The sequence below is a fragment of the Zonotrichia albicollis genome, chromosome 3 (assembly GCF_047830755.1).
Source record: "Zonotrichia albicollis isolate bZonAlb1 chromosome 3, bZonAlb1.hap1, whole genome shotgun sequence".
NCBI classification, from domain to species: domain Eukaryota; kingdom Metazoa; phylum Chordata; class Aves; order Passeriformes; family Passerellidae; genus Zonotrichia; species Zonotrichia albicollis.
In genome coordinates this window covers 81,287,824-81,315,097 of record NC_133821.1, presented here as the reverse complement: position 1 = coordinate 81,315,097, position 27,274 = coordinate 81,287,824, and the positions used below count along the sequence as shown (strand labels likewise).

Below are 27,274 nucleotides of genomic sequence, written 5' to 3'. Positions count from 1 at the left end.
GTCTCCTCTCGGGAGGAGTGGGAGTGGCTTTTGTCAGAGTGGGAGTGGCTTTTGTCAGCATTCTCTTGATAAGCAGCTAAACTGTACCAGATTCCTTTACTCTATGAAGAAAATAAACTTTACCCTTCCTTATTGCTCTTACCGGCCCAAGTTTCCTCATTTTGTAGAGCTGTGAGCAAACAAGGAAATCTGTTAGAAGATGGGAATTCAGGTGAACTGCCTCTTCACCTCTAGTATGCAGATCAAAATCTGCTTAAATGCCCTTCCAGTGGAGCCAGGATGCCTTTATCTGCTGCTCTGGCTCCAGGCTCATTGCTGTGCCCCATATTATGGTTACTGGCCTGGCCATCTCTCTCTGGACTCCTTAGGGTGCAGGAGCATTTGGAACTCTTCAGCAATCTCCCACATGCTTTACATAGAACTTGAAAAAGTTGTTTTGTGAAACACAGAAGTAAGAAATTTTTCCCCAGCTTTCTATCCAGCACTTTCTATGGCAAGATCTTGGAGTCCCAGCAAATTCCCTATATTCGCCATAGCAACAGTCAAGCCCCCTCACCTTCCGTAGACTCTGCTCTAGTCCTTTTGTGTCCTCTCTAAGTCTCTGCTCCCAATTCTCTCCTGCATTTCCAACAGACCTATCCCTTATCTCCCAATGGTACCTCCAACTCTTTTCTGTACTTTCCATCCCCCTAACACCATCACTCAACTCCCATGACTCCTGCCTGGCTCTGTCTGGCTATATATGGCCCGACAATTGCCTTCACCATGTAGTTGGCAACCACTTCACTGTGTTTATCTTTACAGCTTTTCCAGCTGCTAAGCAGCCAAATAAAACATATTTGTCTTTTAGGTGTTTGTTCTTTAGCCTGGCCCTAAGAAACATGTAGGGATTTATTAACTTTGAGATTACGAGAAATGGCAAAGTGTCTGTGTGGTAGTGCATCCCCCACTCCCTCATGGGGTTCACCATGGTCTCAGAAATGCTCATTAAAACTTGGCCTTGCCTAACAGCCACTGGGCTGAGCTCCTCTGAGCTTATCTGAAACACTGTCTGCTCCCAGGAATTTGTGCTTGCTAAGGAGTTCCCTGGGTTTTAACAGGCTTGGGAACTTACTTTTCTTCCCTGAATAACCACCCAGGTGGAACAATTTTGGTTTTGAACTTTCAAAGAGAGGTACCGACCTGAACTGCAGCCAAGATGGAAAGCTACTGTGACCAAACCAGCTCTGTTGTGACTGTCTGAACAGGGGTCCAAAGTGAGACCCTCTGAACTCTCCAGGACTCCAGTGGGCTGAGACCAGCACCTCCCTCTGAGTGGGGCCTCTCTGAGCCAAACAATTCCCATGTTGGAAATACCTGGGGGACCACAGCTGAGGGACAGTGGCAGATCCTGATCTGAGATCCCCACTCCTTGAGACTCAACCTCTTCACCTGCTGAAAAAGTGCAAAGGTGTCTGGCATCAGTACTTCCCTGAATTCAGGAAATTTTTGCAGGTATGTACCTTGCACACCTTCCTTCAGGTGTGTCCACTTGTGAGTGTGAATATGCAAACACACTTTGAATGTTGTGAGTGTGAATATGTGAGTGTGAATATGCAAACACACTATGAATGTTTCTCTCTTAGATGTTGAAGCACTTCAGATTTTTAAGTAGATTAGGCCTGTGAGTTACTGTTGTGTCTGTAGGAAATTCTATATGAATGTTTTGTTAAATTGTTTAAATTAAGCTATAGACTAGGTGCTGTTAAATGTAAGTGCTGTTAAACCTTTTAGGCCTAAACTGTTGGTCAAGTCTGGGGCTTAGTTTAGAAAAGGGATCTACTCTGAACCTTGTGACTCAGTGGAAAGATCATTCTTAGTCCTTTCTATCCTTACCCTTTTTCCCCACACAGATTCTCCATCAGCCTCCATGTAGATAATTTTTGGATGAATTTTGGGTTTAGATTGATTGATTTTTGGTTCTAGTTTGCTTTTTCTCTATGTGCTTTAACCATCCAGTTAAGTAGAACATGAATCTTGCCAACAAACTTTCACTTTTTTATTAAATCTGCTTTTGCCAATACCTTTGGTGGTGACTCTTTAAGGGACCTTAAAACACTCATTCACCACACTTTGTCCTTCAGAGAAACTGTGAGATCAGCCTGAAAGAGTTATAGAAGAAATTAAGAAATGTCACAATACACAAAGCTAAAAATCAGTTTTCTTCTCCCAATACGCATGGGGTTGTCTCTTACAAGTGCCAAGGATGTGTGGCCAAGGGATATTTGTGGCATTGTTGTCTTCTTTTTGACAGCAAGAAAGATTGCTTCTTGTCCCAGAGCAAGGAAAGACAGTAAATAATAATTTGATTTAATAAAAAAGATAGGTCTGGGTGCTGGACCTATGCCTCAGAAGAAACATGTGATGTCTCATTCATGTCTGCAAAGGAGAAAAAAGATCACGCTCACACAAAATAAAGTGCCTTTCATGTGGAATTGGACCAAATACAAGGTTTCTGTATAGCCGGAAGTTTGCTTTGCCTAGACATTTTCTTTGCGAAAGAGTAATTGCCTTGATGAATCCATGGACTATATATATATATATATGTATATATGTATTTATTTATTTAAACATACCAACACTGCAAGCTGGAATCAATAAATCCTTTCTGAATTTGCCTTTCTTTGTGCTCAATTACCTCTAGTCATCCGTGTGACTCCAAAGCTCCCATGGAGAGATCTCACCTCCATGGACATTTGGTGTGGTGGACATTTGGGGCAGAGGGGTGACTGGAAATCAGCTGTATGACCAGAATGCTCTTTACCAGCATGATCCACAAAGATGTTCTGACTGGGTCAAAAGGTCTCTTCTCACTGGAAAGGATATGCATATCTAAATATATACACAATGCCCTGACATGCACTTCAGTCAATGTGATGGGAATCAGGCATCATTTCATAGCCCATGTTCTTTCAGCTTGGAGTCTCTCACAGATGGGCAATCCCTTCTTCTTCACCTTCTAAGCTTGGAAAATGCTTCAGAGATCTTCCCAAGATTGTACCTTAATCTCATAGATGACGTTTGCTGTCAGAGCAAGGATTTTAAAGACACATCTTCCTAGACAAGTTTATTTTCCCAACACTTATCTATGCAAGACTTCCTCTCCTGTAAATAAATCAATACTAAGTAAATTGAGTACAGAGTGAAAGGACATGAGAACATAAGGCAAGGCAGTATACACATAATCTATCTCCCCACTTTTGTGCCTGTCATGGGGACAAGAGGAGAAGAAGAGTTTCTGGAACTCTCTCCCTACACCTTCCCACCCCTTGCCCCAGGAGAGGAACAACATTTTCTTAAATCACAGTTGAACACATAAACTTTTCCACTATATTGGACTATGTGCCACTAAAAATGCAGGAGTTAGAATGGTGGACTGAGAGCAGAAAGTCCATGGGATGCTACATGCCATATATCCATCATCAGACTTCAAAAGAAAAGTCTTGGCCCTGAAAGCAGTCCCAGCTGAGTTATTCGTGTGTGTGATGTGCTCCCATGCCAAAGTCTGTGCACTACTGGAGCTTAACACTTCAAGAGATTCCCTGCTTAAGTCCTGCAGGTTCTGCTGGACTCTAGCACTAGGAGATAGCTTCTTCCCTCCATCTCTGTGGGTTCTGTCCCTCTCACTTGTGGCATCTCCTGGTGACGACAACATTCTTCCATCTCCTTCTGCTGGTGTCTGCTCTTGCACACGTGTCTAGCCTGAGCATTGTCCCTTTGACGTGTCAGGACCAGGATTACGCCTTGTGAACACATCCTGTCCCATCTGTGTATCTTCTGCTAAAACTCATCCCATTCTCTTGGAGCTCTGGATCTGTACACCTTCAACACAAACGTAGCCTCCTTACAGCTGGGTTTCTCTGTGTTGTTACTAGTAATTCCATTAATTACTTTTATGAGCAAATAATTACAATAATAAGTGGGAATTCCACAGAACACTGCATTGTATGGAGTCTTGAAGCCCCATGTTATGTAGGACACAGCTTTGCAGACCTCTCCACACCCAAGCCTCTAGGGTGATGATCATTTCTGCTTCGTAGTGTACCATTTAAAAAGCATTTTCTTCATTATCCATTGTCAGATGAAACGATGGGAAAATAGGCCATTGCCTGCACCCATCCATTCTAAACAGGGCCCAGCTAACCCAGAGGAAGCTGCTTGAAGTTTCAGAAAGGGATGGGTGGGTTGTGCTTTGTGGGAAGGGACTCAGAAATCCCTGGAGGAATTACCGCATGTATTCTGCTAGGGAAATCCAACAATCGCACGAGCACAAAGGCTACCAGTAACAGGCGTTTTCCACTTCCTTGATTGGCTTTCACAGAAGCTCAACGAGTTCTCCATCATTCTCCACAAGTCCCTGCTTTGGCCTGGGTCTCTGCAATGGGATTTCCTATCAGCTATGAAAGCTTTTGGCTGCCTATTGTCAATAACTGCTTTTAGCAGATGAAGCTTTACATAACCTCAGACAAAACATGTTGTTAAAACCACAGTCCACTGAGGCAGACAGAGCCCTAATTTAATAATCAAAGAGCTCAGTAAGTCTAAAGGCTGAAAGAGTAGGTCCTTTATTGAAGATGTCAGGTAGCTGTATCTTTATCTAAGCCAAATAATTAAGAAAAATGAAGGAAAGCAGCCAGTTGTTACACAAATATGTCAGGTATTAGCGAATCACATTGAGGTTTACATGTAAGATTGATTGATGGGATTATGAAAAATATGGACGTTTGCTTTTCAATTAAGTTTCTCAGTTTCAGTTTCCCATATATTCTTTGTCTGTGCTTCCCCTCCCCCCTCCCCCAGAAGATTAAATATCCATTTATCTTTTTGGCCATTCACAACTAGATGGTTACATTACACATTATTGTAGTGATCATCCTGCTATAATGAAATTCATACAAGTGTGATAATTAGCCTAAAAAATCCTCATTATAAACCCAAATCACCTCAACCTGAAAGAAACCCATAAAGCTGAGTGATAGTAGCATACAACCAAAGCACTCTGAGTACCCAAATTGGTTGTTCTGTCACTGCAATGAATTCCTGGTGCTTCAGGAAAAAAAGTCATCTTCAGAGATCTTGTTCATGAACATAAACAGTTTCAGTTGACCACTGGCTGCAGGGAGGCAGTGCAGGGCATGTTGCTCCTTTTGGAGACCATGCAGCCTTCAGCACTAGAGTCAGTTCTAAATATATTCCTCAAGTCAGATGTATAATGAGACATTTCATTACTTCCTTCCTTCTCAGCACACTACAGCAAAATGAGCCAGAAATAAAGAATTAAACTTTGCTCTCCCCAATATGAGCAAAGTTTAATTCTTTGCCATCTGCCAGGATCACGAGGACAATTGAAATATCCCTTTATTGTCCACGTGCACATTAGAGCATTGCTAGCCATGACATTCCTTGATGACATGACAAGCTTGTGATGAAGGAAAATATTAGCTTTATCTTCTTTCTAGTGACCCATGGCAATAATGATTTCTATTAGATATAGGTAGTGCAATGCTCCAGATACTGAGGTTGCCATTAAATAGAAGGAAATATGGATCACACCATTAATCAAAAGCACATAAAGATGGGGTGTGTTGCCCAGGCTCCCCCCTATCTCTTTTTCTCTTTTTCTGTTGATAGAAAAAGTATATGTCAGTGAGCATGTGGGTGAGGTGTATTCAACAGTGAAATGTCCAAATGTTTGTTCTTGCTTTTGCAGTATGAACTGGATCAGGTAGAGTAACTTAAAAGTGATCCTGAGTGGAGATTTCAGGTTGCTAAAATAAATTCTTGCTGTGTGCAGAAAGAATGGTGCTATTATATGCAGAATCTGGAGTCCCAGATGCAGTTTTCCATCTTAAGACATCCTCAGAAATATGATCCATGCATACCCCAGTCAGGCCCTGAAACACAGAGGGGCAAGCTGCTCTCAGCTTCTTGTACAGTCAAGAGGTAGAATCTGATACCTCTCATCAGAGATGAGAGATGCCATGGCCCATCTGATGGGTTGATGTTGGCCCATGGGACTGCAGTTACCTTGCAAGAACAACAGAGATGGTGCAAAGCCAGGAGAGACAACAGCAAGGAACACGGTGTCCAGGGAAGTGGTGGAGGAACTTAAAGGACCTGAATGTGGTGCTTAGGGACATGGTTTAGCACTGGGCTTGGCAATGCAGCATTAATGGTTGGACTCCATGATCTTAAAGGTCTTGTCCAACCAAAACCCTTTTATGGTTCTGTGATTCTAAGGAAGCCATTACAGTATCCTTCATTTATCAGAATAACCAGGTTCTGAGCTGTGGGGCACCTTCCCCACCTTCCACGGGTGCAGTCATTTGGCTAATGCTTGAAAAATCCACTCTGAGAGCCCCAGCTGGAGGCAAAAGGACCTGCACAGTGCAGTTTATGGGCTATTCCAGGAAAAGTTGTTCTTCTTGATGCATGAGTCTGCCCAGATTTCTTCTGCACCTTGACAAGGAGCCCTTGCAGCACAGCTGCATTGCTGGGGTGTTGCTGAACACAAGCTCCATGTGGAATGGCTCTCCATTATTTCTTTGCAGAGTACCCCAGCACCTTGGGGAATGAAAGGCACTATAGCTGAAAGTCTGAGGAGCACCTGTAGGCTACAGATTATTCAGTATAGTGAAAACCGAGGCTCTCAGAACAGCTTACCCTGGGCTAAAAAAAAAAAAAGTAATTTCTTTTACTTTCACATCCCTGATGACCAAAAAAGTGTTCTGCTCACCTTGAAATCACACTCCCCAGAAGCTCTGTTAGCACCCCCACCCAAGTGTCCCTTACATCCACTTTCCCCCCAACAGCAGGAAATCGCTTAGAAAATATTTCCAGGTTCCTTCCTGGCCAGAGGTCACCTCTGTGTTTCAAAGCAGCAGGAATCACCATGTTCTCTGACACAACAAACGGAGGAGGAAGACCTGTCCTGCCCTTCCAGCTTTCAAGCTTGTGCTTTTTAGCTGTAACTCCACCCTACACTGGTGGAGAAGGGATCAGTTCCCACTGATCGCAGGAAAGGGAGGTCACGAGGTTTGCTTGATTAAATCACCACAAGCCAAAAGGTTTTTTCTCTGCTCACTGAGGATTGCTCACGGGCTGTTTAATTTGTTCCGAAAAGAAAAGCAAGACAAAAAAAAAAACAAACCCCAAGCCCAAGAAGCAACAGCACACAGGGAAAAGCAGGTGTGTCTCCAGATCCTGGGAAAACAAAGGGCAAAGGCTGAGGCAGGAGGTGACACTTGGATGGGAAGTTTCCATCCCAGCGCAAGAGGACAAGTTTGGAAAAGACTCGGAGGGGACCAGCACTTGTTGCCCTGCAGGTATGGATGCTGTGTGTGAAATGCGGCATTGCTTTTATGCTTTGGGGAGGGCAAGGGTGGCTTGAAGGAATTTGATTCTGACAGATTCTGACAGTGTAGTGCAAGCTTTGCATCACCAGCAAACCTGCTGCAGGCTTTTGCCAGGGGGACTGCAATCGTCCCAAGTTTCATTTTGTGGTGATTACTTGGCAGTTTTCTGTAAGATGGTTTTGGCTGTTCAGGGTATGAATTAAGCCATTCAAGCTCCTCGCAAAGTGCTACAGCCTGTTCACTTGGCTAGTGAATGCCAATAGAGGTTATGATTGCTTTAGTTTAAGCTTGGGGCTGCAGAGGTAAAGAGGGACGTGCACGGAAGTGCTGTGCTAATCCTCATTGCGTTTATTACCTCCTAAGTTGTGCTGCAGAGTTTCAGACAAAAAAAGTCAACTGCAATAGCATTTAGAACATTTTTTTCTTTTTTTTCCACTTTGTTTTGTACTTGCTGTGGCTGGAATTTGCAGTGCAGATGCAAGCACTGTATTTTGTTAGCTGTATAGAACGGGTTTGTTTCTTCTAAGAGCAATCTCCCTTCAGTTTCATGTTAGGTGAAACTTGCTGACAGGGGAGAGGGACTTGGAGCACTCAGAGCCACAGACTGAGGAACTGCTGTATACTGCCTTTGAGCATCACATTTATCTTGTTTCCATTCTTTTCTACCTGTGTTTTCCGCTTCTTAAATGAAAGAAAATTTTATGGTGTTGTGCTGGAGTGCTGCTGCCAGTGTTCAGTGTCAGAGAGGTTACAGAGAGGCTTTCTGATGCTTTCACCTCTGTTGATGTCTATATCCCCAAAAATTCTGCTCCATTTCCAAACATCTCTGGTGCAGAAGTATCCGCTTTGCTTAAATGGTCATGATTCAGAAAAAAACCAGTGCTGTGATGTGACCCTGTACAACCTCATTTCTCTCTCCCTGTCATGGGAAAGCAATGCTCACCTATGTGCATGAGGAGTTTTGGATTTGGGGGAGAAAGGTGTTTTTGTTTGAATGCTGTAACTCACACTTTCAGTGGCAGTTTTATGAGGCAATTGGCTTGTGACAAGAAAGGCAATAGCAAAGCAAAGGATGTTGTGAATTTGAAAGCCTGAAGCTCCATTTCTTCTACTTCTATCACTTGCTGTTGCATGATGAAAATGGTATTTTGCAACCCATAGATTTTCTTCTCACCCAAAAAATTCCTCATCTATTTCATCCAGTGATGTCTGGCAACATTGCAGAATGAAGTTATATTTAAATAAATTTAGAGGCAAATCTTTAGCACCTGGGTAGCAGTGAAACTTAACTGAACTCAGTGATGGGTCAGCCAGCTCTGCAGAAACCTGCTGTGACTATTTGGCAACTGTCACTATTGAACTCCCCTAAATTCATCTGAGTTTGCCTCTGGTGATCCAGGTTTAAAAAGCAAACACAGAGAACATGCATAGGCACTGGGAAGATATCTTTGTCCTGATCTTCTTGGTTATTTTTATTTTTTTAACACCTCTTAGGCAGGCTTAATAAAGAAGTTCTCCAACATCTGAATTGGAGACGTGGGAAATTCCTCAAACTAGGCAGAGCTTCCTCTCATTGTTATAACACAAAAGACCAGTGCAGCCTTTACTAGAGTTCCTTTTTTTAACCCATTCATCTTGACCAAGAAATCTACCTGTTGCTGCTACTGCTCAGGGCTGTGATTCACAGTTTCCCAGCAGATAAGCATGGAAGTGAATTTCATCATCCACAAAGACAGCATTATTCTGAGGTTTTATTGCATTTGAAACTGAAATGGTTTGCTGCTGGAATTAATCTCAGCCTTGAGCAAGAATCATGGCTTTTCAAGATCAAATGAGATGAATCTACAGTAAAACCAAACTTCTTGCAGAAAACCATTTCCAGTTTTCCATGAAAGAGTTTCTCAGGACTGTGATCTTTGAAAGGGGTTCAACTGACATTCATGAGCAGATCCACCCCCATTGCACGTTTATATAGAGTTTATTTCTCGAATGATCCTGCATGTGGCTCAGCCTGCCTGGGGGCAGTTACCACCCATGGGTTAATCTGATCCTGCACCTGCCCTGCTGGTAAGGAACAGCAGCTCTACCCCTTATCTATGCTGGGCAGCATCCTGAGAGCACTGAGCCAGGACTGGGTGAGGGCAGGAACTGTGGGGCTGTGATAGTGGCCCTGAACTGGTTGTATTAAGAATGTGGATGAGATGGAATACACAAGGTGGGTGTGCGGGAACAGGTAAAATGAGAAAGAGATAGCAAAATATTTGCAATGGCTTGTTTCTCTCTGATGAACGAATGTTTTGATTCCTTGTTTGTTCAGCTGTTTTTTTTTTTAGAAAATATTAGCTCCTGCAGAGCAGATAATTCACTGTAGCAGATTGTCTAGTAATTACACTGCTATATTTGCATGTTTTAATGCTGCACCAGCGGACTTTGTTAAGGAGTTTTTGACTACATTTGCAGCCTATTCCAAGTGCTTATCTGCTGTTGATGGTGGCTGGAAGAAGTTTCCCTTTCACAGCCATCCCATGACATGACATGGATGTTGTAGCCTTAATCCACCATGTCTACACACAGTTTATATCTTTTCTACAAACTTCAGTTTATTCCTGTTGAAGCCTGCAATGAATTCTGCCCCAAAAACCCTCCCCTCTCCATCATAATTCCCATCTGAGCAATCCAAACAAGATGGGTGTGATGGGACTTTCCTCATAAGGTGCTTTGTTTGGATTTGTGGCTGAAACAATGTTGACACCATACCAATGTTTTGGCTATGGCTGAGCAGTGCTTGCAGACCATCAAGGCTTTCCTTTCTTCCCACTGACTCTGTAGTGAGTGGGATGAGGGTTGGGAGGGATTACAACAGGGAAAGCTGACTTGAATTCACAAAAAGGATGTTTCAAACCATATAACATCATGTTCAGCAACAAAAAAGTAGTGGTGGAAGTCAGGGCTGTCTCCCAAACCTGCCATTGCTTGGACATTTTCTGGATATACATCTGCTTGTGGAACGTAGTGAAGGATTGCCTTCACATCAGTTTTCTTTTTCTTTCCTCTTTCTTTCCTATTAACCTATATTTATCTCAATCCACTAGTTTTTGTACTTTTTCTCATCTTATTCTCTCCTCCATCCCTCTGACAGATGGGCAGTAAACGAGAGCCTGTGTGGGTGTTTAGACAGACCAGGATTCTGGCAGAGGAGGTTCCTGTTTAGTCCACAACAACAGGATATCTAGCCCACCCTTCAGACACTTTCCAATGGGCCACTTTTGAATAAACAGAAGTTTTTCCCAGCCCAGGAAAAGAACCTTTAACTCCCTTGTGTCATCTCCATTGGCTGATTTACACAAAGTAATACTTGTTTCAGGAAGACCTCAAAGGTCATCTAATATCTTTCGCCTGGTATTGAATTCCTTCATTCTGGATGAAAAGGGAGTCACATCTCATTTGCCTTCTAGGTACTTCCACATGTTTTGCTTTATCAGATCATTAGTGCAGTCACTGATGGGTTTGTCCTGTTCCAGGGTCTCTCTAAGCACCTTGTGAAGCAGAGATAGCAAATATCATCTTTGTGTGGCAGCAGAGAACTGAGGCACACCAATAGCCAGAGCCTGCTTACAAGGTTGGCTGCTGCCAACCCAGGGTCTGCCTAAACTCACCTCATCAGCATGGAGAATGCTATGGCAGCCAGGTTTGAGGGTGCTTGTGAGCAGCAGAGCTGTATGCATGCCCTATTTAAATCTTAATATGAAATATTAATTTCCAAATGCCTTCCCTCAAAACATAATAGAGCTGTGATCGAGTATGTAATTTACTGTCTTCGGAAATTCCTCAAAACGACAGAGCTTCCCCCAATTGTTCATGCTCAGAGGAAAAGCTCTACTAGAGTTCCTGCTTTGGCTCAATCCTGTGAGCACAGGCTTGGCCCTCCATGACCATTAAACTGAGTGTGTGAAAGCCATCTTCATTCCAAAGATGTCCCTACGTGCCTTATGACAGGCTACTCACAGAATGCCCCTTGCTCCTGAAATTGTTTCACTGTGCCTTTTTGAGAGAGAAATTCTTTAAATTCCTGCACATTGTCCCTAAAATTTGGGTTGCCTGACCCTAGGCCTGAGGTCCTGGATGAGCCTGTGCATGCCTCAAGTGTCTCTGGCAATTAAACAGGACTGATGGCACTTCCTTCCTTCCTCCTGTTATCCATCCTGTTTCAAGTCCGTGGCTTAAAAGGTTCAGCTGCTGTTCATAAACTTTGTCCCTTATTGCAGTTAGGACACACTGCATGTAAAATCATAGAATCACAGACTGCTTTGGGTTGGAAAGGATTTTAAAGTTCATCTCATTCCAGCCCTTTCCACGGGCAGTGACACCTTCCACTAGACCAGGTTGCTCCAAGCCCCATCCCGCCTGGCCTTGGACACTTCCAGGGATTGGGCAGACACAGTTTCTCTAGGCAACCTGTGCCAGTGCCTCATTACACTCACAGGGGAGAATTTCTTCCTAATAATTAATCTAAACCTGTTCTCTGTTAGTTTAAAGCCATCCTCACTTTGTTCTGTCACTGCAGCCCTTTTGTAGGCCCTTTAGGTATTGGAAGGAGCTCAAAGACCTCCCTGGAGCCTTCTCTTCTCGAGACTGAACAGCCCCAGATCTCTCAGCCTGTCCTTTTAGGGGAGGTGTTCTATGTTGCTATTGAAAATCTGCTTTAAAAGCTGCCTGCTCTTTTCCTGAACGCCTTGTTTCTGAACAGCCTTGCAATGGTTCTTCCAGGACTGCTCCAGCATCATAGTACCAAACTTTCAATCTGACAGCAGTTAATGGAAGCTTTCTTTGTCCCTAATGTAAGTCCAGGTGCTTTTGAGGATGTTGAAGCAGAGGAGGTTTCTACTGAAGCAAGGCCTAGATTACCTGTAGAGTCAGCAGAGAGAAGCACAAAGGCCTCAGAAAATTTCTTGCGGGAGATGCAACCAAAGTTCAGCACCAACTTCATCCCATTGAGCTGGGGGATGGGGGAGCTGGAAGAGAACTGGAGAACCTTCCTGTTCTTGAAATGTGCATTTTATTTTAGGCCATGCTAGAATTAGGAGAAACAGTGTCACAGCAGCAGGGCAGGGCGTGTTAACCCTGAGGCCATCATCAGGGCATGGCTCTCCTCCACAGGCCTGAACTCTCCTTTTCTCCCTATACAAGGAGCCTAGGCTGTGCTGCTGACTAGGAACAGCCCCTGGCCCATGCTGTTCTTTGAAGGATTCCTGTGAATCTTGGCATTAGCACTGTCTGAGACAAGGAACCTGGTAACTATGGACTAGGCCTCCTAAAGAAAGGCAGAAAGAGACCTCAGCAGCTCATCTACTCAGGCCCTAAATCTCATGGCAGGTGCTTGTTTAGGCTCTTCAAAGGCACCCTGTGGCCGGAGAAATGCCATTCCTTGGTGCTGTATCTCATGGTCAAACCTGCCATCAGGTTTAACTTGTCTTTGCCATGCTGTATGCCATGTAAACCCAACAAGCACCACAGGGGTTCACAAGCCTGGATCATCCCTGGTCTCAGTCTGAAGAGAAGCATCTTTATCCTTGGCATCAGGTGTGAGATCAAGCCGCAGTATCATCAACACATATGTGACTTGTTTGTTTTAATAGTGTTCCGAAGACTTTAATGAATAATAGACTTTAGACATGCTTATCTTCAGACTGAGAAAAATTTGAAAATATTATAGACAGGTGCAGCCTTCCAAGAAGTTAAATAGTAGCACTTTTTTGCCTTTCTGAGTTCTCCTGTGCTCTGAAAGACAGATCAGTACAAAAATAGTAAGGCTGCAAATTAAATCAGAGAAACAAAATAGAAACAATTATTTTTTTCTCTCAGGCTTCATAATAAGAGAAGGCAATTAAGAGATATGGGCAACAGAGGCCTGCCTTCACTGCTTTGAGGGATTTCCCTCCATTTATATGATTCTATGTGCAAAAGGTGGGTACTATTCTGTACTTCCATCTTTTTGTTGCTAGGTGTGACAAGCCAGGCCCTCAGACAGGAAACACCTTCTGTCCAGAGCGCGATTGTACAAACTCCAAAAGGCTGACACCTACACAACTTACAGGAGCTTCCTACACAGCCAGCTGCAGTAATAACAGGAAAAAAAATCAAGAGGTTAATAAAATGAAATGAGCAGGAAGCATGCAGTCATCAGACTTTCTAGTACTTTAGTCTATAGAAGTAACCCATGTCTGGCCTGACGCAGGGACCCAATCCAAAACGCATTGCAGCCCATGGAAATTCCAGTGCAACGGATATTGTGAGACCTCACTCGTCACTACATTGATATGGGAGTACGTGGCAAGTTCCTCCTTCCCCAGTACTCCCACAGTGCTGAGCTTCAAATATCTTGTGGTGTTACTTCTCACTGTGAATTAGGCCTGCACCCCACTGCAGATGCTCCAAAAAGCACAAGGAGAAGACAAGGTTCGTGGGTACATCCCTTCTACCATCCCAGTCATCAGAGATGAACTGGTGTGTGCTTTTCCACAGTCTTTCCAAACATGTGGTACCCAGCAGCCACAAAGGGCTGAAATAGGAGCATGGAATTAATTGGCTAGAATTTTTTTTCTTTTTTTCTTTGTTCCTTCTCTACAAAAGTCCAACATGAAGGTCATGGAGGAGGACTTAGCAGGAGTAGAGAAAAACCCAAGCAGAAGTGAGAAAGAACTGCCAGGAAGAAGGCAAGAATTAGGCAGGGCTTTCTTTTTCCAGTAAAGTGCTGATTTAAATGCCATTTCACTTTGGTTGCAGCTATCATTGTTTTCAGTCTGGCATATTAACATGCCATGTGGCATGGGGGACATTCATACCTCTACTTATGAGTGCCATGACATCTATTTGCACAAAACCAACAAAAATAAGAATTACCCGTCTATTCCCACAGAAAACAAAGCCTCTGCTCATGTCTGAGAGATCCTTGAGCATCCCATCAAACTCAGCCCCCTGCACCATGCTAGGCACAGAGCTGGAATAACACAGCTCCACAAATATCACAAAGAAAGCATGCACAGCTTGTTTTTTGCCTGTTTGAATCCTTATCACCAAGTAGTTCAGTTTTGTGTCCTTGATTAATTTCTGTTTATTTTATTTTTGTTCTCATTCAGATGTGTTATCTAAGGTCAGTGCAACTTCCCTTGTCCCCCCTTTCCCTTTCAGCCAACTCTCCCATGAAATATTGTTGTGCCTGGGTGTGTGTTTCTTAAAGGCATTGTGTGTTTTCTGTCTGAAACGAACATTGTCTGATCATCCAACCTATTACGCACTACCCAAAGGTCATGCTTTATGCAGAGAAAGGAAAGCTCTTCTGTTGTGGCTGAGGAATAACAAACTGGACAGGCACTGAAAACAAGGCTTTAGCCCCAGAGCTCCAGACTCTATGAACTGGGAAAACGTTCCATAGTTGTTTGCAAATGGTAACCAAGGTTCAGCTGCTACAGGCTACTGGGCAGCCATAGAGCCAAAATGTGCCAAACTGTGCCTGTGCCAGCAGCAGATCTCCCCCTTCACACCTTCTAACCTGTAGCAGCTCCTGGTTCCTCTCTCCAGGCATCCTTCCCCTCCACAGATCTCACAGCACCATAGGCCTCATCCAAAATACCTAAGGGAGGCAGAGTTGTTCAAGCCACAGGAAAATTCTGGCAACTGAGCCTAACTATGTTACACAAAAAAAATCCAGCCAAAGTGGAAAGATATAGAGCAGGTACCAAAGAGGCAGGAGGACTGCTGTGCTAAAATGGCATAGGAGTCTTCATCCTCAACAGCTGATGGGGAATGTAAAAGTGACATATGGGGTAAGAAGCCATGGAAAAATTTGTGCTATCTAGTTAGACAATTAAGGATCAGACTTGACCCTAATGAGTGTTAGATTCAAAGCAAGCAAAGGAATTCAGACCTCCTTGCTCCTGCGAATTATGTATTCTGCACACTCTCATAGATTTTCCTGTAATTTACTTCATTTATTTCAATAGGCCATTAGAACTGTTAAACACCAATGACCTGCCTTTGCCTCCAAAAATCCCTGTAGCTCTGATAGCCAGAAGTGAAAATAACATTCTGAAGATGAGCTGCTGCAAACTTACTTCATTTTTGTAAAACTCTTCCCAGGGGCCTCTGCTATAATCCTTGTTGGATAAGAACCAACTGGGCTAGACAGTCCTTGGATCCAACCAAGGGCAAATGTGTTCAGGACATTAAGCTAACAGAGCCCATTAGAAAAGGGGGAGAATGGTCTCTCAGTGTGGACAAAGGAGTAAAGAGCACAGAGTTGAGGGCTTTTACAATGAGGCTTTAAAGCAGAATATGTCTGCCTGACCACACAGGGAGCTCTTGGCCTCAGTGACCCAGGACTCACAGCCACAGGAGAGGGCCAAGAACTGAGGCTGTGGACTAATACCGGCCTCACAAAGAACTGCTGGTTGAAGATATGTTGTGCCTGCAAGGTTATTTGTTTTCTTCTTCCTCATGATGCCAAAGGTGTATTCATCTCCATTTTGGTACAAGAGGGGCAGCTTTCCCAGACACAGCATGTAGAAAGGTTACAGCCAACAGGAAAAAAATACTTTTATGTGGGATGGCTGCATGGGGAAACATAACTCTAAAACAGAACTGCTTGTTTCCACTTCTGCATTTATAACTCCTTACCAGAGAAGCCACTCCAGGGTGAGTGTATCTTTAGTCCTGTGATTTTAGACATTGACAAGTTCCCCTGTGCCTTTCCTTTTCCAGGCTAAGCAGCTCTCTCAGCCTCTCCTGGTATGACAGATGGTCCAACTTCTTAATCATCTTCATGGCCCTTTGCTGAGCTCACTTCAGTGTATCTCTCTTGTACTGGGGAGCTTAGGAGCTAGATATTGTGCTTGAAATGAATCCAGAACCAGGAAATCTTCTTTTTCTTAAATCTAACATCAAATGAGAAATGTTGTCAGAGAGATTCTAAAAAAAAGACATGATGGGCAGGATAAGAAAAGCTTACAATATGTCTGCCTGTAAGAGACAGAGTTGGTAAATCAGACAGAAGGATAAGGTGGAATAGGCCGGGTCCCTCTGAGTGAACAGAGGTTACCTGAGCAAAGGAACCCAAGTAAGGAGCCCCAGGTCTGAGAGAATGTCTATAGATGCAGCCCTGCTGCAAGGGATTATACAGAATGCCAACAGCATGTTATTTCTGGTTCTGGTAGAACCCAAGTGTCTGTATCATGCTACACTGCCAAGGCCACAGAAGCCATGAACTATCCCAGAATCACAGTAGAAGCTGAGTTGGAAGGGACCCACGAGGATCATTGAGTCCAGCTCCTGGCTGTGCACAGGACCATCCCCAAGAATTCTGTGGACATCACCATCCTGCCAAAGATGCCCTTTCTGTCCCAACACAGTGATGTGGCTTTAAGCATGGATGTATTGTCACCCAGCCCCATGGGAGAGGCTGGCCACAGGTCCAGCCTTGGTGTGGTATCTTCCCAGAGGGGTCAGATGTACACTGGTCAGCAACCAGGGCAGTGTTCATGCCTCTCCAAATGTGCCAGGCTGTTTCTCACCTTCCCCCTTCCCTGAGGTAATGCTCAGCCAGTGACTGTGGCAGTTGATGCTTATTCATGCAAGAGTGCCCTCACTGATCTGGCAGATTGCTGTTCTCCAGTGACAAGCAGTAAGTCCAGCTGTGAACTGTGCCAGAAGGGCTATGAAAACATTGCAAGGCTGTTTTCATAGTTTCACAGTTTTAACACTGTCCAGAATGTGTTAAAAATGCTCACAGAAACTTCTTTTGGCTGCTCTAAGAGTATTAGAAATGCCCGGAGAATGTGATAATTTGGACATTCAGCTGGGCAGTGTTCTCTGTGCTCCCAGTCATACAGTAAATGGTTGCTATTTCAGCTTCTGTGCCCTGCAAACATGAGTCCTAGAGAGTTGTTCTCTCCTTGCAGGAAGTCCTGCATGGTCGTGGTATGATTTGAGCCTGATCCTCAGATAGCTGGGTCTAAATTATTTTCATTTTCCATGTAGGTTATTTGGCTATGTAAAAAGGTCATCAACAATTCACGGGAAGGCTGACAGAGGAATAGAGGAATCTAAAGTCATAATCATAGGTCAAAAGTAAAGATAAATACTGCACAAACAAGGATGGAAAATGTGAGCTGGTGTGAGCTGATGCAGAAAAAGGTGTGAACCATAGCCCTCCTCTGGATATATTGTTTTGGGGAAACCCTTGATAAGGCTGTAGGTACAGTTTACCTCCTCTCTGCTTAAACCTGTGAGAATATTGTGCTGCAAAGGTCAAGAAAGGAATGCCTAAACCTGGATAAGGTAGAATAACAGATTGGAAAAGAACTCTAAGGTCATGAGTCCAACCATTAAGCCAACACTGCTAATCCATCCAGTCAAGTCCACATGCGCACATCTTTTAAATACGTCCAGGGATGCTGACTCCAATGCTGCCCTGGGCAGCCTGCTCCACTGCTTGACCACCCCTTCCTTGAAAAACTTTTTCTAAATGTCCGATCTAAACCTCCCCTGGAGGAATTTGAGGCCATTTCCTCTTGTCCTGTTGTGTGTTACTTGGGAGCAGAGCCCGACCTCCACCAGATTTCACCTTCTTGTCAGGGAGTTGTAGAGGGTGAGAAGGTGCCCCTGAGCCTCCTTTTCTCCAGGCTGAGCTCCCTCAGCTGCTCCTCACCATACTCGTGCTCCAGACCCTTCTCCATCTCTCTTGTCCTTTTCTGGACATGCTCCAGCACCTCAGTGGCCTTCCTGTCATGAGGGACCCCAAACAGAACACAAGATTTTTAATGTTTCAACAGTGCCAAGCACAGGGGAACAATCATTGCCCTGGTCAGTCCAAGCACAGCACTTGGAACACAGATCTGTGCTCTTGCACATCTCTGGATCTCTTTGAATTAATTCATTGCACAAATTGAAGTGTATAGATGCACAGGTAATGAGAAGAGATCAGCAAAACTTCTACCCATCACCCCACTGCCACAAACCCACATGGATGCAGAATCAAAGCCTCTCCTCCATGTCAGCAATTGTATAGCCTGTTCTTAAAAATCTCTGCTGAAGGAAACTTTGCAGCCACCCTGGTAGCCTAATTTTGTGCTTCTAAATGTTATAATTACATATTTTCCATAATCACCAGCATATTTATTTTTGCTTCAGACTGTGTGACTTCAGCCAGCTGTCGCTGTGAACATCCATGTCAGTCCTTTTTCAAGGGACAAACTGTTATTGTGTCCATACCTGAGTCTTGTCCTATCTAATCTGAACAACCTTCAGCCTGTTCACGAGATTATGGCTCTTGTCATTGAGGTTATACAATGCTCTTGTCCTAGCTCTCCTTTGGATGCTCTCCAATACAGCAATATCCGGACACAGGGCTCCAGCCAAAACATCAACAGCATCACACAGTGCACTTTTGTTACCTCCCAGGTCTCCAATTAAAAATATTTGCTAAAAAAAAAAAAAAAAAAAAAAAAAAAGGAAGATATTTTAACATTGTTACAGTGAGTGAATTTAGATAGCAGCTTCTGAGGACTCCAGAATAATTTCTGCAAGACTGAGATGAGCAAAACTGTCTAAAACAGATAGATATAATAAATGAAGCCCCAGGCATTGTCAGATTCACCCCAAAAACTGTTATCTCAAAATAAACTACCTATTATCTCCAATATGCTTGGGATTCACTCTTTCCTCACATATTGAAAACACAGCTTTGGGTGTCTGAACACACAAAATTCAGACTCAAGAACATGAGGTGGTGTAAGAATCCGCAGTGTTGCATCCAGTTTCTGAGAGGTTCTGGCACCTTTTTTCTGCATTCGGATACAGTTGACAGTGAGGTTTGATTGCAAAAATTGCTGAGATTAATTTCTAGACATGAGACTGAAGTGCGAATGTCCATGACTGGAATGAGGAAGGGTGAGTCAAGAGAGCTGCAACAGCTTCATTTCTAAGTTGTTTCCACATTTGCTTTCTCTTTGAACAGTATCTCCCAGGGTGCAGCTGTGTGGGAACCTTACCCTGGCCTGTCTTTCGTGACAGATGAAATGTGTTCACACGCTTTTGCAACAGCACATTTCCAGTGAATTACAGGACCCCTGTAGCTCTGGCCTGGTTTGGATGAGCACTTCTGATTCAGAGCAAGCGTCCTCTAGCATGCGTCTTGCTTTCTTGTGCCTGTGAAGGTTAATTGCAGACTCAAATGTTTAAATAAAAATGTTGTGGGGTTGAGGGTTTAGAATCCAGGAAGCTCACAGTTTCTGGTGACATGACAGTACGTGATGAATGAGTACAGGAAAAAACATCAGGACGATCAGGACATCCCCTGTGCTCACATACCAAGTTGATTACATACCTAATCCTCTGACATTGTATAATTTTCACATTCTCCTGCAAAGTAAACCAAGATTTCTCATACCTTTAGGCTGCAGCTTGATGATAAGCCTTGAGCAGAAACCCTCTTTTAAGAAAGCCTTGCTGACATTCTTTCCCATTCTCACACCCCACGACGCTGTTTATTAAAATTTTTGGGAAAAAACCAAAAACAACAGCAATTTTTAAAAAATCACAAATGAAACCACAAAAAAAAAAAAACTCCTTAAAAAAAAAAAACCACAAAAAAAACCAAACAAACCAAAACACAAAAGCTTGGGGAAAGCAGGTTTAACACAAACCAGTTTTGCAGTCAAGGTCTGGCAATGTGGAAGGTGTGACTCCACCACAGGCACAGGTGACTCAGCCTAAGCCAATTCTTCAGCCTCTTCATCTCAGCCTCTGCACTGGCACTGCTGATCATTCAAACCTACCAGCAGTCAGCCAAGGGAGCAACTTTGGGAGAAAATGACCAGCTTTTTCTCTAGGGATAGAGCATGAACTCATGTTGAGTGGCTTGCCAGGGCAGAAAGCAAGAGGTCCTCCTTGTCCTTACCCTCCTTCCCTGTCTGCCAACCCTTGTTCCATCTCCCTTCCCTGCTTGGGGCCACTTAGGTGCTCCTCTTCTTGCTCTGGCTCTGGCACTAACTGAGACCTTCTCTAAACAGAGCAGTGTCAGATGAAAGTGAGCTGGACACCTTATTGCTGCTTTAGTTTTCTGCAGGGACAGGGAGTTAAACTGAGTAAGAATCTGGAAGGCCAAGGCCATCAATAAAACCAAACTACAGAGAGAGAGGTGGTGGCATTAAGTGCTGTTGATGTAGCCTTGGACTTCTACTTCTTCAGATTCCTGAACCAGCTTGAGTGGGCAATAAATCAGAGCGATGGCACCACAACAGTGAAGACAAAGACATGCTGTAAGGGTAACCAGGGCATCAGTCATACCAATTTAATCACCTTAAAACTGCTGCAAGCAGCTGAGGTCTGACTCACCACCTTGCAGGGAACAGCAGGCTAGCAGGTTTGCAGAAAAGGAAACAGACCTGACTCCTGAATTAATCAGTGTTAAAAAAATAAACACAACATGGACTTAATCCCAGGGATTTCCACAGACCTCAGTCAGTCACTGCCTCACTCACTGCTGTGGAAACAAATTCCATTGATAAACCAACTGTTATCAAACACTGTAGGGACAAGGGTTCCACTCTTACTTGGACAGATGTCCCCTGTTTGTGTGTTCTTGGCTCCAGATATTGTTCAGTGTAGGAACATACATAACACATCAGAATTTCCCCTGATTTCTGGAAATTCCCATAGCCATCAGAACCACAGGTCTGCATCTCTGAGCAGCTTCTCCAAGGGCATAAATGCGTCTCCACAGAGCCTTCCAGGCCCAGCAAGCAGGCTGCCAGCTCAGGTAGGAAAATTTTAGGGATTTCTTCCTTTATAGTTTAAGTCATAGCCCACAGACACTTTGCCATAGCTACAAAACGTGATTTTGCTGCTTTCAGTCCTCAACACCCTGTTTTGTTACAACAAAGAAGGTGAGTAACAGCAGGGGAACAAGTTAGTCCACTAATCTGCAGATAAGACACTGAGGGATTCAGATCAGTGCAGGGGGAAATAATGAGTACAATCTGATGAATGGTATCAGGAAATATCTCCTCTTAAATGCCTTGTGGGTTTTCTGCAGTGGCATATCTGCTCAGTCTCACATTTGAAATTTGAGTGCAGGCTCCAGAGGCAACTTCTTTTCTGGGCCGCAATAACTTGTTCAACTAATTATAAAAGTTCCTGTGGTTTAATATCCCTTTGAGAGAGCAGACTGAGCTATGGTAGAAAGCAGATGATGTTTAAGATGAATCTAATCAGAAGATCTTCTCTTTGAACCACCTGAGAAGGTAAATCTTACTAAATCTCTGGGTGTTGTCTTTATTTTCTAAAATGTGTGATGGTGACTATTGTGCTGGGTGGATTTGCAAGAGAAGGTGTAATTATTTTACAGCATTCATGAAAAAGAGAAGTTTAGAGAAAAATTAATAAGAAGGTCATGTATCTCCCTTATGTCCTGGGTTAAAATGAGACCTTGCTATTTACCTCTAGGAATCCTCTGCATTTTAGTATTAACTTTAAACAATATTTTCCAGCCTGAGTGCTGTGGAGAATGAGCATTTCGTGGCAAATCTGGACCTCTTTAGCTCTCTGGGTCCTTTTCAATTGAAGATACTTTTTGTTCCCCAGAGACAATTTGTATGAGAAATGAGGAATATGTCTGCACATGTGCTTTGCCCACTGAAGGCAGACAGATACTTGAGAATTTGCTCACTAAAAGTTTTACACCAATGTGTTATTCACTGAGAAATAAATAAACAAAGGGAACAGCCACATTGCTTGAGAAGAACATTTAATACTTTTCCCCATTTTCAACTTGTTTGTTGGTTTTCTGGCTTTTTAGATACTGGCTTGGAATGTTTTGGAGCTTTAAATAGCTACCAAAGCCTGAGTAGCAGCTCAGGTCTCATTTGCATGAGTTGTCCTCTATATGGGGTCTTACACGTACAATTAACAGGGTGTTTGCTGTCAGCTACATAAAGTCACACAGAAGATGTGTTTGGAAATAGAGGCTGACCCCCAACATTTGAATATGAAGGCAAGTTGGGGAGCAGGGCAAAAGATAGATGCAAAACTCTGCCAGATGATGTTTACTCTCATCATAGATTTTGTTTAATGACCCTTTTGCCCTTCCATTATCTGTTTCATTAACCTGTTACCAGTGTAAAACAAACTCTTTGTGCAGATTACGTTCTTTTACCATATGTTGTGAGAATATGCTGAGTATACAAAGCTACCAGAGACCTTTGTTTAGTTAGTGCTTCAATTATTAAGTCATGTCACTATATGAGGAACTTATGTCACAGCTTATAATGTTTCCCTCATGATCCACTTTAATCAATTGTGATCTTGGGATCAGCCAGATCCATGGAAGTCTTGAGGTTTTTACAAGTGGATGATGTCTTCAAAATAGGAAAATAGTCTCAAAATAGTCTCTTTTGTAGAATTCTGGATATAGTGACAGACATGCCCGGGAAACTGAAAAAAAATTCTCCACATTTTTCCCCCAATTCTGTTAGCCATTCATTGATTGGATTAAAAAAAGCCTGTAACACTCTTTTATTTTAGTTGATTTTGGAGTGGGGTAGGAAGATACTCTGAGTCACTGTGATGCCCTTTCTGGTTATTCCTGTATAGGAGTATAAGAGCAGCTATACTGTGTTAGCTCAGATGTCTAGATAAAAGAGGAGTTTTTTCTTTGTTTATTTATTTTATTTTGTTTTTATTTACTCTTGTTTTGGTTTTGTTTTGTTTATATTTATTTGGAGGGTTTGGGTTTTTTGTTTTGGTTTTGGTTTTTTCCCTCCATTAATATCCTAAAATATCTTAAAATTAATTTTCCTTCTTTAATTGCATCTCAGAATTCAGATGACATTTCCTTCAAATCCATTTCTGAGTAGTAATTGTCAGTTCAGAGTCCATCACAGAATACAGACTGCCATGATCATTTCTTTCCACCTTACACTTATGAATTCTGAATTTCATTATCAAGTCACTCAGTCTTATGTGACCCCAATGCAGATCTTCACAGGCAGACTTTGCTTTTGCTAGTCTCAACCAAGTAAAATTTTCCATGGTGTTGCATCACTGACCACTGCCTTTTCCACATCACTTGAGAACAGAGAGCAAGGTACAGGCTTACACCTCACTCCTGCAGAGCTCTGGTGATAACATCTCTGTATTGGAAAAGAAAATAATTTATCCCTACTTTTGCCTCTTATCTTTTAACCAGGTCAGTATCCAGGTGAAGTCCCACTCCAGATGGATCTCTCTAAGAATCACAGTTGGTGAGAAAAGTCACAAATCCCTGCTGGGCACCCACCTTGGTGATATCAAGTACATGCTTGGCTATAAACTCCTTGCCATCCTCTTACAATTCAAGAGGTGAGACCACAGATCATGTTCATATTGTTGTTTTCTGTCATGGACTCATCTGAGCAGGAAAGTGCCAGCAAAGCCCCAGCCTGCCTGGGAGCCTCAGTTCTGATAAATAATGATTGCAATAGGCAGCCACTGATCTCAGGAGGTGCTGATTTTTCTGTTTTCCCCTAGTGATTCACTGCCTTGCAAAACTTGAGTTTGGATGAACAGCCTTTTCAATGTGAAAACATTGTAATTTTACAGGGATTCATGATTCTTATCAGGCTGATGTTGTCCACTCAGGCTCTGTCCAGTACTGTGCTTAGAGCCTTTCCTCAGTGCTTAAAATGATTTTCACAGTCCTCTTGGGTTCTGCCTTTTTCTCTTTTTCTTTAGGTCTCCACTAATTGCTAATTCTGGAACTAAGAAGGTGCTGCTTTGTTTGGAATAACCAGAAAGTGCATATTCACAGCAAAATATTTATCTTTTATGTATTCTTCACCTCCCTTTCTCTATTCCCCTTGGTTGCATAAATGTGTCAGCTCTTTTTATAAGGGTCCATGAATGTTTTACCTCTCCCTTTATGTTTCATCATCCAGTCTGCTGTGTGACTAAATCAGCTCAGGAATTAATGAGGTAGAAAATGTTATTGGGGTGTGGGTATGTGTGTGTGTGATTTCAGGCACCACGTTATATTCTTGTGTGACATGGTCCTTAGATTTTAGTTTACTTATTTGTTAACTCAAGTGCAATTAATGGAGCAGTTTGCTAAAACCTCAAGATAACACAGATTATTTCCAGGAGATGCCATTCTTCATTGTGTCCATTGCTAGCCAAGGGGTAACAAACACACAGACATCTGTACCTGAGCCCATGGTGATGCTACAACCCTCTCCAGTGGGATACAGCCAGTAGCAGAGCTCTCCCTGCTGCAAGAGGGCAGGCCCTCACTTGCAGCAACATTCCTAATTGCTCCCTCATCTCCTGGCAGTGCATTTCCCAAGTACCACCAGGAGGGATATTTGAAGATCCAAAGTCAACTTTTCTCAAGGCAGATTTTTAGCACCTCTTTTTTTTCTTGATAGGAATCTGCTCAGGACTCTGCTTTCTTCAAACAATTTCTTTCTCCTGTTTTGAGTAGGTACAGCTGACTTCAGGCTGCAGAGCAAAGTCACCAGGCAAAATGCCATCCCCAACCACTACAGGTCTCCACTGCCTCTTCCTGCTGGCCTCAGCCTGCTGCCAGATACCACAGAGCTCAAACTTCTATCCATTGTCCTATGTAGTGAGTATCCTTCCCCATCCCCACTGGTTTTCATTGGCTCTCTGCTTGTATCAGCCTGATGTTCTCCTTTACACCCACAAAACCTTGGAAGAAGTCAGAATAATATTTGGGGGGGGCGGGGGGGGGTGGAAATCTGAACCTGGAGTGTGTAAAAGAGGTGGAGAGATCCAAAACTGGGCTCTTCATGTTTCCCAGTTTAAAGTCTCTCCAGAAGGCACTGAACAAACAACATGTTTCTCACTGTGTTGGTCTGCAAGGGGTTTTGGTTTCAATTACTGTCCCTGGAGCTAAGTGTACATAACATATATGTGGGCACTGCTCCTGGGTGGAATTCACCCATCCTAAGAGAGAGGAACCAAATATTTCTAGAAGTGACATGTTTGCAGGTAGGTGACAGGACTGTCTCAACAGCAGGACAAGTGCACATGACCAAAAATCTACTCCTGGGTGATTTGTGTTTAGATATTGCCCATGAACTGAGATTTTACTTTCGTTTCCCACTTTTTCAAGAATCCTCATAGATCCTTTCTGTTTCACTGACAGTGTGAATTCTGGAAAGCCATTTTGTGCTTCATCCTGTGTTTGTTACCAGACAGTTTCTGCACATTTTTCCCTAACAAAAAAGACAAATTTTCCCTAACAAAAAAGTCAAAAGAAGAACAGAGAAATCAAGGTCCTAACCAAATGGAAGTAAATATAATCTGGTAAATCCACCAATTCTTGGTCATCACAATTAGTATTAGACCAGACAATACTTCTTTTATCTTCTCCATTGTGAACAAATGGAGAACCTCCTTCTTTTGAGAAAGTTGAAAAAAAAGGAAAGGAAATGTGAAGAGAAAGGTGGGAGCTCCTTAAGCTCTTTCTACCACTGCCCCCTCCTTTGGCAAAACAAGATATGTCTGGTTGCAGCAGCCCCATCTGTGCTTCAGCAGATGTCTAACAGTGGCCAATTATCTAATTTGTTCTGATTTTTCAAGCTGAGTCTTCATCTGAGCACTTAGGAGTTTTCATGAAAAAAAAGCAACACCTTTTTTTAGCACCACTGATCATGGGACAGCCTGCAGATGAGTCATTACATAATGGTGTGAAATATGTGAAGTATTTAGCAACCTAGCAATACTCTTTGATTGTTTGGGAGAATAACTGAAAGAGGAAACCACTGAGTCCAAACCTGGAGGAGGACATGGGTCACAGGGCACTTTCTGTAACTCCTGCAGCCAACCAAGGTGTATCCCAGCAGTGCAAAAAGTGCCAGCATTCCTTGGGATCCTCACCCCAGCACAGCTGTGATACAAAACCCAGCTCTAATCACACACCAGATGGTTCCTTTATGTAAAGAGACGACTCAAGAGTTGCCAAGCTATTCACCCTTTCTGTAAATAAAGGTTTCAGTAGGAACCAAGAAGCTGGCAAAGCTGCAAATTTCCTGCCTGTGTCTTTGCTTGTTCTTTAGCCTTTCTTGCTAACAGTGGTGCCAATGTATTTTTAGGGCACAATTAAAAAAAAGATAAGATGGTCTGAATCTGACTTGGCTGCAGCCTGTGTAAACCCAGCCAGAGTGAAGTGGTGCTAACTCCTGCCATGGTCAGCTGTGTGTTACTGATGGCCCCAAAATAGCTGACCTGGAAACTGAGCTGGAGCCAAGGCTTTTCAGTCTCCTTTCTTCTCCTGCTCAGGCTGGCTCTGCTGCTTCAGAGGAAAGCAAAAGGTGATCAAAGTCCAGTTTCTGGATTCTAATGCTGAGTGGCCAGGTTTCCCAAGCAGTAATCAAGGCGGGCCCAGGACTAAGTGCTCTGTGACAGCCCCGTGGAGGTCTTGAGGCTCAGACACAAAAATCCTCCTGAACTGGGACAGTTGGCTTGCAGAGATATGAAAAGAGGCATCTGCAAACTCAGTACATCCCTTAGCTGGTGCTTAACCCTTCCCTGCTTGGATGATAGAAATTTTCTGTTTAAAGAGGAAGATGGGGTGGGAGGTTGGAGATGTGAGACCAAGATTAGTGGGAAAAAATTACCTATGTCAGTATTTTCTTCCCTAATTTCTTTTGCCAACAACAGCAGCTGAAGTTTCACTTTGTTATTGTCATGGAACTTCACCATTTTATTTTTTTTTCCCACAGATTGACAGCACGCTAGGGCAAGAAAGCTTCTTCCCAGAGATGCAAAGGCAGAAGCGAAACAGTATGTACATAAATGTTTGGTAACAGAGCAGGTTTCCAGTGGGC

General features: G+C 43.2%; 1 protein-coding gene across 2 annotated transcripts in view; it reads left to right on the top strand.

Annotated features, from left to right (window-relative positions):
* The first annotated feature begins 6,996 nt into the window (after positions 1–6,996).
* The window catches only part of ADGRF5 (adhesion G protein-coupled receptor F5), a 41,724-nt gene continuing 21,446 nt past the window's right edge, over positions 6,997–27,274 (top strand). Inside the window, exons 1-4 of one of the 2 annotated variants that reach the window (XM_014265682.3) lie at positions 6,997–7,364; positions 23,635–23,786; positions 24,904–25,047; positions 27,170–27,230. In XM_014265682.3, the coding sequence (XP_014121157.1) occupies positions 24,946–25,047; positions 27,170–27,230 (163 nt within the window). In that variant the 5' untranslated portion in view covers positions 6,997–7,364; positions 23,635–23,786; positions 24,904–24,945. Of the gene's footprint in view, positions 7,365–23,634; positions 23,787–24,903; positions 25,048–25,181; positions 26,759–27,169; positions 27,231–27,274 lie in introns of those variants that run through there. The other variant, XM_074538005.1, reaches the window with a different exon arrangement.